The 13,042-nt window shown below is 43.1% G+C and overlaps 1 protein-coding gene across 1 annotated transcript in view; it reads left to right on the top strand.

The window, feature by feature from the left end:
• Nucleotides 1-1,346: 1,346 nt before the first annotated feature.
• The window catches only part of LOC112250331 (forkhead box protein O3-like), a 52,397-nt gene continuing 40,701 nt past the window's right edge, over nt 1,347-13,042 (top strand). Inside the window, exon 1 of the mRNA XM_024420388.2 lies at nt 1,347-2,971. Coding sequence (XP_024276156.1) covers nt 2,414-2,971 — 558 coding nt within the window. The 5' untranslated portion in view covers nt 1,347-2,413. The remainder of the gene's footprint in view (nt 2,972-13,042) is intronic.

The following is a 13,042-nucleotide window of genomic DNA, read 5'->3' as shown; positions in this document are numbered from 1 at the left end:
GTGTGTCTTTAACCCTCCACTGCAGTAGCTAACTGCAGGCACCAAACTGCTGTATCAGCCATTCCTCTTTATATACATAGCTGGGACAGGAGGAACAAAAAGGAACATGTTTACATGTGAGCTTGCGTGCATTTGTGCATTCGTTCTTGTGTTAATTTTGTATACTGAACAAAAATATAAACGCAACATGCAACAATTTGAAAGATTTTATTGAGTTCATAGAAGGAAGTCAGTCAATTGAAATAGTCAGTATACATGCATGTGTATGTACTTCGTTTGTTATAATTATAAATGAAATAGTGTAGATGTTTTCCATGTAAAATTCAAAGCCATAACACAACCAATGCCTTGCAGGATGTGTGTGTTTTGTCTGATTTAGTATATAGGATTGTTATCCATTCCTAATCAATGCCATCCGTTCCAAGAATGAATTGATGAAAACTGCGCACAGGTGGAATGCGCGCATTCCTGTACATAAATCGAGAGCGCGTGTCCCTGCAAGGTGGACGCGCACTTTACACAACATCTTCTCTGGAACAAAGACGTATGGAGGCTGACAAATGCTGGTGTTTTGGTACGGTTTTGGTACGGTCTTGGAGGTGGGAGGGGAGGGGCAACCACTCCGAAGTATCACATACAGGACAGATAACCATAGCATTTATTCCCTTATCTCTTCATTATGAATGACGTCATGTGTTTGAAGAGGTCGATCTGGTTTGAAGGGGGCGTGTTCTGCGCGTGCTGTCCACATTGATTGACACCCATGCTCACGGATTAAAGGTTTACTAAGGATAAAAGATACTGAAGATACTGTCATTAAAATAAAATGACTTAACTTGACTTAAAGACTTCACTATTTCATTATAATATTTGGTAGAATGCATGTAATTTAGGTTATGAATTAAGTATAGGCTAACAAGGAACAACACAAGGAAAACAAACACCTACTTACATATGCCTAAATTGTTACATATGTTACATATGTGTAGGCCTATGTCAGTTGTTACATTCTAACAGTGCACCACAGCGGAAGTGGAAATAATGCTACATATGTCAACCATACCTTAACAATTATTGTCATAATGTAGCCTTTGTCATTAGTCTATTAATTATATTTACAAACTGAGCAATATAATTATTTGGAATTCAATGTAAATGTCCTCTATCCACCGTTGAATTTTTTGTGTTCTTATCATAGTACAATAATATTTTTATGATCTGTCTGTCTATTTCTGGATCCCTCAACATGCCAGGACATGTGTCCCTTCCACAAACTGCTTGCCTGAATATGCCTGCACGCACATAGGCTACTGTATCTTGGAGGGTGTCTCTTTAAAAGGCGGAAGGGGTGGCCTTTACAGTGGTAACGTTAGTCTTATCTAGCCACCACTATTGCTGCTGTTGCTGTATAACTTTGAGCTTGTTGAGGGCTGTCACATGACGGAATGTGCTAAATAGATAGAAATGTGTGTAGCAGAAGAGATCGGGCCTACTGTAACCGCGAGTATGATGTGGCGTTTCGTTTTCCATACCAACTGAGCTGCGTTCGTCAGTAAAGGCGACTTTTTGAGAAACGGAGATAGCATTCGAATTTCCGTTCCTTTTCGTTTTTCGATCCACACTGACAACAATACGCAGCGTTCCTGTATCCAGTCTCATTTTAAAAGGGACTTGAGAGTGAAAGGGAATTTGGCAAGATGGCAGCAATGACAGGAGGGATAGGACTATGCAGGAATTAATCGCTTCCATCACCCTAGCGCGCAGTGACTGTACGCTTTTATCCGTGGCGGACAGCTTCAGTGTGATGACGTTTGACCAGGTTCTCCGTGGCTATTGACGAGGAGGTTCAAATTGGTGTATTCACTTGCCTTGCATCAATGCGGGATTTGATCTTGAACGCGCAAGGTAGGAATGTGCAATCCGCTCATTGATGAACGAACTCGCGCTACACAGTAGATTACTCGTGAACGAACTGTAGTCATTGTACTGTTGTTATCAACATTGCTCCAGGCGAGGAGAAATACGACGAATATGCAGGCGAGGAGAAATACGACGAATATGCAGCAACCCGTTTTGAACTGTTGCGGTTGTCAAATGTAAAGTCGCTGTGGCTTGCATATGGAGCCAGGGAGAATAGTCATCGTTTAATAGTTATGGTGCTAAGACTTTTATAATGGTCCACGAGTAATACGATTAAAATATATCCCGATCAGCATAGCGGTGCTTTTTTTTGCTCTACTAGAGGATTTTCTCAATTCACGCGAAGTTGATAGTGACCCTTGGGCACTGCTGGTCTGGAATAGCAACAAAGGCGGGGGCGCGCATTCATGGAATGCGAATTTGACAACTCTCCACTACTTATCTACTGACCTTATCAGCGGGCAGCAGGGACGTGCAAGTGACTGAAGGAGAGATGGCCGAGGTTCCAGCCCCCAGCATTCACACTGAGTTGGACGTGGCCATAGACCCAGACTTCGAGCCACAAAAACGGCCACGATCGTGCACATGGCCGTTGCCCCGACCCGAGTCCAATTCTGGCAAACCAGAGAGCAACGACACTGACATTATACCTGAGGAAGACGATGATGAAGAGGAACAACATGCCACTTCCATGGCCATCAACCTCAATGGCACCAGCTCCAGCCTGGGAGCAGACGACCAGAACAGCAACAGCCCTACTGCCGAAGGACTGCTGTCCAGACAGGAAAATGGAGGCTCCCCGCTCCCCTCCCAGTCCCCCACGGCCACTTCTGGCACAGTCAGCACCAGCAGCCCGGGGGCGCAGACTGCACGGAAGTCCTCGTCGCGCAGAAACGCGTGGGGGAATCTCTCATATGCTGACCTGATAACCAAAGCCATAAGCAGCACGCCAGACAAGAGATTGACTCTGTCTCAGATTTATGAGTGGATGGTGAGATGTGTGCCGTACTTCAAAGACAAAGGTGACAGTAACAGCTCAGCTGGGTGGAAGGTAAGCACAAACGTTTTCCTCATCTCCTCATTCATTCCCCCTTCCTCCCTTCCCCTGTCATCAAAACAAAAACAATAACAAGAAACACATGTCTAGAGAGTTTGTGCTTTTGGATGTTCCCTGGCTTTGTTTATAAACATACACACACTCTGTCATTCTCTCTCTATTTCCCGCATTTGGAATTCAGAAAAACAAAAAACAACACAAAACTTTGTATCAGCAAGTGAGTCTGGACTGTCTGTAGCTTATTTAGAGAGACTTTAATCAAATGAGTTTACGATGCACAGAGATGGATACAATTAGGCTGTACAGTCCTACAATTAATCAACATTTAAGAGTAAAGAACAAAACATGATTGTGCACCTGACCATTGCCCCGACCCGAGTCCAATGCTGGGAAACCAGAGAGCAATGACACTGACATTATACCAGAGGAAGAGGACGACGAAGAGGAACAACATGCCACTTCCATGGCCATCAACGTCAATGGCACCAGCTCCAGCCAGACAGTCAGTTCAAAATTATATTTATATATTTGTTTTGTACATCTTAGGCTAATGCCTGCGATCCTCTGGGTCAGGTAGGCCTACTGCCAATGTTGTTAAAACTGCCGTTGGGGAATTACATAACGACTTGGAATGCTGCGGGCTCGGGTGAACAGCCTGGGGTAAGACTACCTTCAATGGGGACGCTATGGTCGCAAAGTGCCGAGGGATGGGACACATGATGTCATGGATCAAAACTCACTGTGTCGGGGGCCCGTGGAAGTTGCCTCGTTGACCGAAAAGGCCATATATTCTCACGAGGGGATGAGTTATCTGTGCTCAGGCGGCAAAGGGGGCAGCTGGAGTAGGCCTATGTGCCATGCCGCTCATGGAATATTGGGCTTGGAGGGCCTGGCGGCTAGGGTACTCATGTTTCAGTGGACATTAAAAAAAACTGGAAGAGGAAGGATGCATGGACAGATGTCTTTACTACATGATCTCCCATGGCTATGCCTTTTATAGTTCTGTAATTTTGCTTTTCAATCACACAGATCAATCAGCCGGCCAGGACAATGTAGTTCAATATAAGCCAACCAATGACACCAGCTTTAAGGTATCAACATGTAATGGCTACTGGCATTAGGAAAACATCTAATGAAACTAAAGACCAGCTTTAGTGGCAGGTGTTCAACAAGGCAACCATGGTGTCTTCACCCGCGTTCAGTTTGTGATTTCACTGTCAGTTGGGGTCCAGGACAGAGTGGTTAGTTTGTCGTCTTAGGTTTCATACAGGTCAGATGGGAGAGCTGGCTTTGTTGAGTAGATTTGCTCAGCAGATCCTAATAATCCCTGTTGGTTTCTCTCCTCTCACTGAATGACGTCACTCACTCTGGGTCATGTCTTATGAAGGATATCAATTATACATTTTTCCCATTCAAGGCTCTTGACACATGCATAGGCAAATAGAGTGCCAAAAAACATATATTTGCATTATGTAGATCAGGGTTCTCCAACATTTTCTAGCATGAGAGCTACTTACATTTTTTTTTTTTTATGTCACTTTTTTTTTTTCTATCTTTCAAGTAGGCACATTCTTCTCTTCCCTGGATTCTTTGTGTACAAGAGAAAGTAGTGCACTATGTTTTCTGTTAATATACACAGTAAAAAAATAATGGTTAAGAAACAACTATAAGGGGGCCAATTTAAAATCTGTGATTTTTTTTTTTCCTGGTTTTAGATTGTTTGTTTTGTATTTGTTTTTCGCTCTCAAAATTACAATTGTTCATAGAGGAAAAATGAAATTCCATGTCGATGGTTAAATCAGATCAGAATATATTTTGTTTTAGGTTGTATCTATTGAGGAATGTGCTGGTCTGACAGAAAACAAACATATATATATTTTTCAATGTAATTCCCCTTTAATTAGGCATCTGGCCATTTAATTGTGGGTCTAGGGAGTGAAGAATGTGCTGGTCTAGCGATGGTTCTGTACTGCTGCTCATGTCACAAAGTTTGCTAATAGCAAATAATAGATACAAATTATATACTTACTCATGAATACAGTACCTCTGCCAGGTAAGCCTACTTTGCAGTTAACACGGAGTGATAGACAAATGCGCACACCACACATACAGACGGGTGATATTGCTGGAAATTAATTGGCAAATATTGTGTTAGGTTTGGCTTTTTAAGCCAATAGTGGCTAAGCAGGGGTGGTATGTCAGTTGTTTGTGAGCATGCGGTGTTGGCTTCATGTGAGATTTTTTTAGAGATTTTTTTAAAATTGAATATCCAAAACATAAAATATACTTGCAGTGAAGTCGCTCAACAACTACATCACACCAGTCATCCAATAGACTCCCATTCAGAGCAACACACAGAAGCATCCAGGGTCAATGCCCTGCTCAAGGGCACGTTGACAGATCTCCCACCAGGCCAAAAAACATGAACATGAACCCTCCAAGATTCCCCCCACCCCAGCTGTCCCTCAACCAGAGACCCCTAAAGAATAAAAATAAAATAAGATACAATTAGTTCTATTCCCCATCCCCAAGAACCCCCCCAATGCACCAACAACCAAGAAAATGAACTAAAAAGAAAAAGACAGGAGAAATCAGCAAACAACAATGCATGAAAATATATATAGAAATATAAAATAAAAATCATAACAGCAATGCCTACTTTATATGTTTGTGTGCATGCTGGCACTATTACATGTATGTGTGTGTTCTTGTATGTGTTTATTTGAATGATAGTGTGTGTGTATATGCATGTGTACAAACACCTGCACGGCATCCGCCTCAGGCAAACCGGCATTAGTTGTAAAAACACTGCCCCTCAGTGTCATTCAAACATACTTTTTATTATGTTTTATTTTGACTTTATTTAAAAAAATCTTTGACCATCATTCTATCTCCCGCACAGCAACTCCGCTCCCACTTGTCTCCAATTCCACATCCCAACCCTCAGCTTCCCTCTGCCCATCCCACCTATCTCTGCTGGCCCCCCTCTTCGGATTTCTCTGCACCATATATCTTTCAACTATGCTGTGATGTTTAACGTACAATTTCTATCCTATTCGAATAGAAAAGTCTTGAATCTTGCGTTGTGTTATATATCAACTCATACACCCTGTACCATGGAATTGGTACATCAAAAATCTCTTCCCAACTATTTGCAACTATTTGCAATCTGTATGGCACAGTTGTCAACATCCTGGTCCTCAAATGAAACTGGAATACTTTCCTATTTATGCTGTTTTTATTCCTCCGCCAGATCCTTTTATATTGGGCAGACAGACCAGTTCCCTACATCCCCTCCCGCTGCCACCTGCCTCCTCCATTTTTGGGGTAATGCTTTAATCAACTGGGTGTACTCTTGGATTGAGCAGACCTTCCCCTACAATTCTGATAACTACCATTCTAATTTACAATATAATTTATGAACAAAATACCCTTTTCAAACATCTTTCCCATAAATACAGGTATTTTATCAAACAGCACATTTGAGTTCAGCCATAATATTTGTTGTAATATTTGTTCTATCTTTACAGGTGGATGAAATTGAAATTGTAGCCAGCTCTGCAATGCTTGTTTGAAAAAGACAGATACTTTGAAAAAAGTATCATTTTCAATTAATCGAAAATGAGACATGACAATCTGGATGATCTTTTCTTAGTAATCTACCTGAGAACCATTAAGGGTTCAAGTAAAACTTTTGATTAAGTGAAGCTTTTAGAGAGAGGTTTAGTGCTTTTTATATTTAATAATCTCAACCCACCCAATTCATATTCATTATATAGATAGGCTCATTTGATTTTTCCTGGTTTAGAGTTCCAGATAAAGCAAAATATTTTTTTGCTCATATGATTTGAAAAATGAATAATCAGGAGTAGGCAGCGCCATTAAGTGAGTAAACTGATATATGACTAAGGAGTTAATCAGGGCAATTTTTCCATAAATGGACAGGTATTTACCTTCCCAGGATCTTGTCTATTTTTAAAAGTTTTCTATTGAAATTCATTGTGGAGAGCTTACTTGTGAGATTTGTTTATGACAGTTTGGTATGGAACACATGACAAATTGCATGTACTTTTGGAATTGTTTAGCAAGCTACTCATAGGTGAGCTACTGGTAGCTCGTGGTTGACCTGTTGGAGACCCCTGATGTAGATAATCAATCACATTTAGTGCAGTCATGTAGATCATCCATCTTTCATTGAACACAGTTATGAGTAGGTTGGGAAATGTAAAAATTCAGCAGTGATTACCCGTCGGTCATGTTTTGAGCCCCACCTGTTGCCTGTTTTTCATGTTATTTTAGAATCAATACGTGTCACAAATCAGTTTGCAAACAATAGAAAAATATATAAACTCTGCAAAAAACAAAACGTCCCTTTTTCAGGACCGTGTCTTTCAAAGATATATTCGTAAAAAATCTAAATAACTTCACAGATCTTCATTGTATAGAGTTTAAACACTGTTTCCCATGCTTGTTCAATGAACCATAAACAATTAATGAACATGCACCTGTGAAACGGTCGTTAAGACTCTAACAGCTTACAGACGGTTGGCAATTAAGGTCACAGTTATGTACACTTAGAACTCTAAAGAGGCCTTTCTACTGACTCTGAAAAACACCAAAAGAAAGATCCCCAGGGTCCCTGCTCATCTGCATGAATGTGCCTTCGGCATGCTGCAACTAGGCATGAGGACTGCAGATGTGGCCAGGGCAATAAATTGCAATATCCATACTGTGAGACGCCTAAGACAGCGCTACAGGAAGGACAGCTGATCGTACTCGCTGTGGCAGACCACGTGTAACAACATCTGCACAGGATCGGTACATCTGAACATCACCCCTGCGGGACAGGTACATGATGGCAACAACAACTGCCAGAGTTACACCAAGAACATACAATCCTTCCACCAGCGCTCAGACTGTCTGCAATATGCTGAGAGAGGCTGGACTGAGGGCTTGTAGGCCTTGTTGTAAGGCAGGTCCTCACCAGACATCACCGGCAACAACGTCGCCTATGGGCACAAACCCACAGTTGCTGGACCAGACAGGACTGGCAAAAAGTACTTTCACAGACGAGTCGCGGTTTTGTCTCACCAAAAATGTATTGTATACTGCTGAATTAATGATGTAATATGCCAGGGAGATGTGTATACTGTAGCTAAGAAAGTAATACTAAGTGTATGTCATGTAGTAAGCTGTTAGTAGCCCATTTGGTCCCTTTTCCCCCCATAATTCAGCCCACTGTTCTGACTTGGTGGTGCCCATGTGGTCTATAGCCTGTTTTAGAGAAATGTCATCATTGAATATAGTAAGAGCTTTCATTGTCTGCTTATATGCTCCCTTTACTTATCCTTCGGTACTGACTTGGTGTACAGGAAGAATACTGTAAGAACGACCCTTGTTCTGATTTCTGTTGCTGTACATTTCAAAAGTGCTGAACAAATAGTTATATTGACTACATCAGCCTTAGCTTGCTCTTAATCAAAATTAAGGATTGCCTCTTCAAATAAAATAAAATAAAACTTTTTTTGTCACATACACATGGTTAGCAGATGTTAATGCGAGTGTAGCGAAATGCTTGTGCTTCTAGTTCCGACAATGCAGTAATAACCAACAAGTAATCTAACTAACAATTCCAAAACTACTGTCTTATACACAAGTGTAAGGGGATAAAGAATATGTACATAAGGATATATGAATGAGTGATGGTACAGAGCAGCATAGGCAAGATACAGTAGCTGATATTGAGTACAGTATATACATATGAGATGAGTATGTAAACAAAGTGGCATAGTTAAAGTGGCTAGTGATACATGTATTACATAAGGATGCAGTCGATGATATAGAGTACAGTATATACGTATGCATATGAGATGAATAATGTAGGGTATGTAAACATTATATAAGGTAGCATTGTTTAAAGTGGCTAGTGATATATTTACATCATTTCCCATCAATTCCCATTATTAAAGTGACTGGAGTTGAGTCAGTGTCAGTGTGTTGGCAGCAGCCACTCGATGTTAGTGGTGGCTGTTTAACAGTCTGATGGCCTTGAGATAGAAGCTGTTTTTCAGTCTCTCGGTCCCAGCTTTGATGCACCTGTACTGACCTCGCCTTCTGGATGATAGCCGGGTGAACAGGCAGTGGCTCAGGTGGTTGTTGTCCTTGATGATCTTTATGGCCTTCCTGTAACATCGGGTGGTGTAGGTGTCCTGGAGGGCAGGTAGTTTGCCCCCGGTGATGCGTTGTGCAGACCTCACTACCCTCTGGAGAGCCTTACGGTTGAGGGCGGAGCAGTTGCCGTACCAGGCGGTGATACAGCCCGCCAGGATGCTCTCGATTGTGCATCTGTAGAAGTTTGTGAGTGCTTTTGGTGACAAGCCGAATTTCTTCAGCCTCCTGAGGTTGAAGAGGCGCTGCGCCTTCTTCACGATGCTGTCTGTGTGAGTGGACCAATTCAGTTTGTCTGTGATGTGTATGCCGAGGAACTTAAAACTTGCTACCCTCTCCACTACTGTTCCATCGATGTGGATAGGGGGGTGTTCCCTCTGCTGTTTCCTGAAGTCCACAATCATCTCCTTAGTTTTGTTGACGTTGAGTGTGAGGTTATTTTCCTGACACCACACTCCGAGGGCCCTCACCTCCTCCCTGTAGGCCGTCTCGTCGTTGTTGGTAATCAAGCCTACCACTGTTGTGTCGTCCGCAAACTTGATGATTGAGTTGGAGGCGTGCGTGGCCACGCAGTCGTGGGTGAACAGGGAGTACAGGAGAGGGCTCAGAACGCACCCTTGTGGGGCCCCAGTGTTGAGGATCAGCGGGGAGGAGATGTTGTTGCCTACCCTCACCACCTGGGGGCGGCCCGTCAGGAAGTCCAGTACCCAGTTGCACAGGGCGGGGTCGAGACCCAGGGTCTCGAGCTTGGAGGGTACTATGGTGTTGAATGCCGAGCTGTAGTCGATGAACAGCATTCTCACGTAGGTATTCCTCTTGTCCAGATGGGTTAGGGCAGTGTGCAGTGTGGTTGAGATTGCATCGTCTGTGGACCTATTTGGGCGGTAAGCAAATTGGAGTGGGTCTAGGGTGTCAGGTAGGGTGGAGGTGATGTGGTCCTTGACTAGTCTCTCAAAGCACTTCATGATGACGGATGTGAGTGCTACGGGGCGGTAGTCGTTTAGCTCAGTTACCTTAGCTTTCTTGGGAACAGGAACAATGGTAGCCCTCTTGAAGCATGTGGGAACAGCAGACTGGTACAGGGATTGATTGAATATGTCTGTAAACACACCGGCCAGCTGGTCTGCGCATGCTCTGAGGGCGCGGCTGGGGATGCCGTCTGGGCCTGCAGCCTTGCGAGGGTTAACACGTTTAAATGTCTTACTCACCTCGGCTGCAGTGAAGGAGAGACCGCATGTTTTCATTGCAGGCCGTGTCAGTGGCACTGTATTGTCCTCAAAGCGGGCAAAAAAGTTATTTAGTCTGCCTGGGAGCAAGACATCCTGGTCCGTGACTGGGCTGGATTTCTTCATGTAGTCCGTGATTGACTGTAGACCCTGCCACATGCCTCTTGTGTCTGAGCCGTTGAATTGAGATTCTACTTTGTCTCTGTACTGACGCTTAGCTTGTTTAATAGCCTTGCGGAGGGAATAGCTGCACTGTTTGTATTCAGTCATGTTACCAGACACCTTGCCCTGATTAAAAGCAGTGGTTCGCGCTTTCAGTTTCACACGAAGGCTGCCATCAATCCACGGTTTCTGGTTAGGGAATGTTGTAATCGTTGCTATGGGAACGACATCTTCAACGCACGTTCTAATGAACTCGCACACCGAATCAGCGTATTCGTCAATGTTGTTATCTGACGCAATACGAAACATCTCCCAGTCCACGTGATGGAAGCAGTCTTCGAGTGTGGAGTCAGCTTGGTCAGACCAGCGTTGAACAGACCTCAGCGTGGGAGCCTCTTGTTTTAGTTTCTGTCTGTAGGCAGGGATCAACAAAATGGAGTCGTGGTCAGCTTTTCCGAAAGGGGGGCGGGGCAGGGCCTTATATGCGTCGCGGAAGTTAGAGTAACAATGATCCAAGGTCTTTCCACCCCTGGTTGCGCAATCGATATGCTGATAAAATTTAGGGAGTCTTGTTTTCAGATTAGCCTTGTTAAAATCCCCAGCTACAATGAATGCAGCCTCCGGATAAATCATTTCCAGTTTGCAGAGGGTTAAATAAAGTTCGTTCAGAGCCATCGATGTGTCTGCTTGGGGGGATATATACGGCTGTGATTATAATCGAAGAGAATTCTCTTGGTAGATAATGCGGTCTACATTTGATTGTGAGGAATTCTAAATCAGGTGAACAGAAGGATTTGAGTTCCTGTATGTTTCTTTCATCACACCATGTCACGTTAGTCATAAGGCATACGCCCCCGCCCCTCTTCTTACCAGAAAGATGTTTGTTTCTGTCGGCGCGATGCGTGGAGAAACCCGCTGGCTGCACCGCCTCGGATAGCGTCTCTCCAGTGAGCCATGTTTCCGTGAAGCAAAGAACGTTACAGTCTCTGATGTCCCTCTGGAATGCTACCCTTGCTCGGATTTCATCAACCTTGTAGTCAAGAGACTGGACATTGGCAAGAAGAATGCTAGGGAGTGGTGCACTGTGTGCCCGTCTCCGGAGTCTGACCAGAAGACCGCCTCGTTTCCCTCTTTTTCGGAGTCGTTTTTTTGGGTCGCTGCATGGAATCCACTCCGTTGTCCTGTTTGTAAGGCAGAACACAGGATCCGCGTCGCGAAAAACATATTCTTGGTCGTACTGATGGTGAGTTGACGCTGATCTTATATTCAGTAGTTCTTCTCGACTGTATGTAATGTAACCTAAGATGACCTGGGGTACTAATGTAAGAAATAACACGTAAAAAAACAAAACTGCATAGTTTCCTAGGAACGCGAAGCGAGGCGGCCATCTCTGTTGGCGCCGGAAGTCTTATCCTCTCATTCCCTTATGTCATAGTTTGTACATCTCAATTGTCAGTAGAAACCACATTTGTACACATTAGATCTGGTATAAGATAATTCAGAGAGAAAAAAACTGTACCATCTTTGAAATTCGAGAGAAAGGCAATCATGTATTTTTCCATGCCAGGTGCAATTTAGATTTTATCCAGTAGATGGCAGTAGTGCACGCGCAAAGTTTTAGACTGATCCAATGAACCATTATATTTCTGTTCAAAATGTTGTATCAAGACTACCCAAATGTGCCTAATTTGTTTATTATTAACTTTTCATGTTCAAAACTGTGCACTCCTCAAACATTAGCATGTTATTCACCATAATAGCTAATGTAAATTGGACAGTGCGGTTAGATTTACAAGAATTTAAGCTTTCTGCCAATATCACATATGTCTATGTCCTGGGAAATGTTCTTGTTACTTACAAACTCAGGCTAATGCGATTAGTATATGTTAACTCAACTGTCCCGCAGGGGACCCACCAACCCTGAAGAAGTTTTAAGCAAGTCAGCCATATCAGCTATGGTGGTAAATGAGGCTGATTGAACTGTTTTGCTCCCAGGTAAGGCTCTGCTGATAACCAGGTGTAGTGGTGGTAAGCATTCATTCCATGGTGCTGAAAAGAAAGCTCTGCTGTTGGGACAGCTTTATGTAGGATCTAGCAACTTGTGGGCATTGTTTGTCACCGTTATAGTGCAATTCATGTATTGTATTGTTTTGTGTTGTGTAGTGGCTTTGCTGGCTTGTATCCCACGTATATTTTTGGGGAGTTTGCCCCACCAAGATTTACTTGCTAAAATCGCCACTGAAAGTCAGTCTTTCTTGCTAACAATTCCAGGGTAGACTATGGTTGCTCCACAGGGAATGTAACAGCTTGACTCCTGTCTGGAGGGAGAGGTCTAGTTTGGAGTTGCCAAATACCTCAACTCCTCCATGGAGTTGATCACAGAATAGAGTTTTTTTTTTAAATGAACCTCTGACTCCTTGAAGTCGCTGTGCTGAAATCCATACTTAATTTAAAAAAAAAATCAAATACAACCACCGACTGTTTCTTCATTGTTGTTGCTCTAAGATGT

Source organism: Oncorhynchus tshawytscha, linkage group LG05 (assembly GCF_018296145.1).
Source record: "Oncorhynchus tshawytscha isolate Ot180627B linkage group LG05, Otsh_v2.0, whole genome shotgun sequence".
NCBI classification, from domain to species: domain Eukaryota; kingdom Metazoa; phylum Chordata; class Actinopteri; order Salmoniformes; family Salmonidae; genus Oncorhynchus; species Oncorhynchus tshawytscha.
The sequence above is the reverse complement of the archived record's forward strand: the minus strand, read 5'-3'. Positions and strand labels throughout refer to the sequence as shown.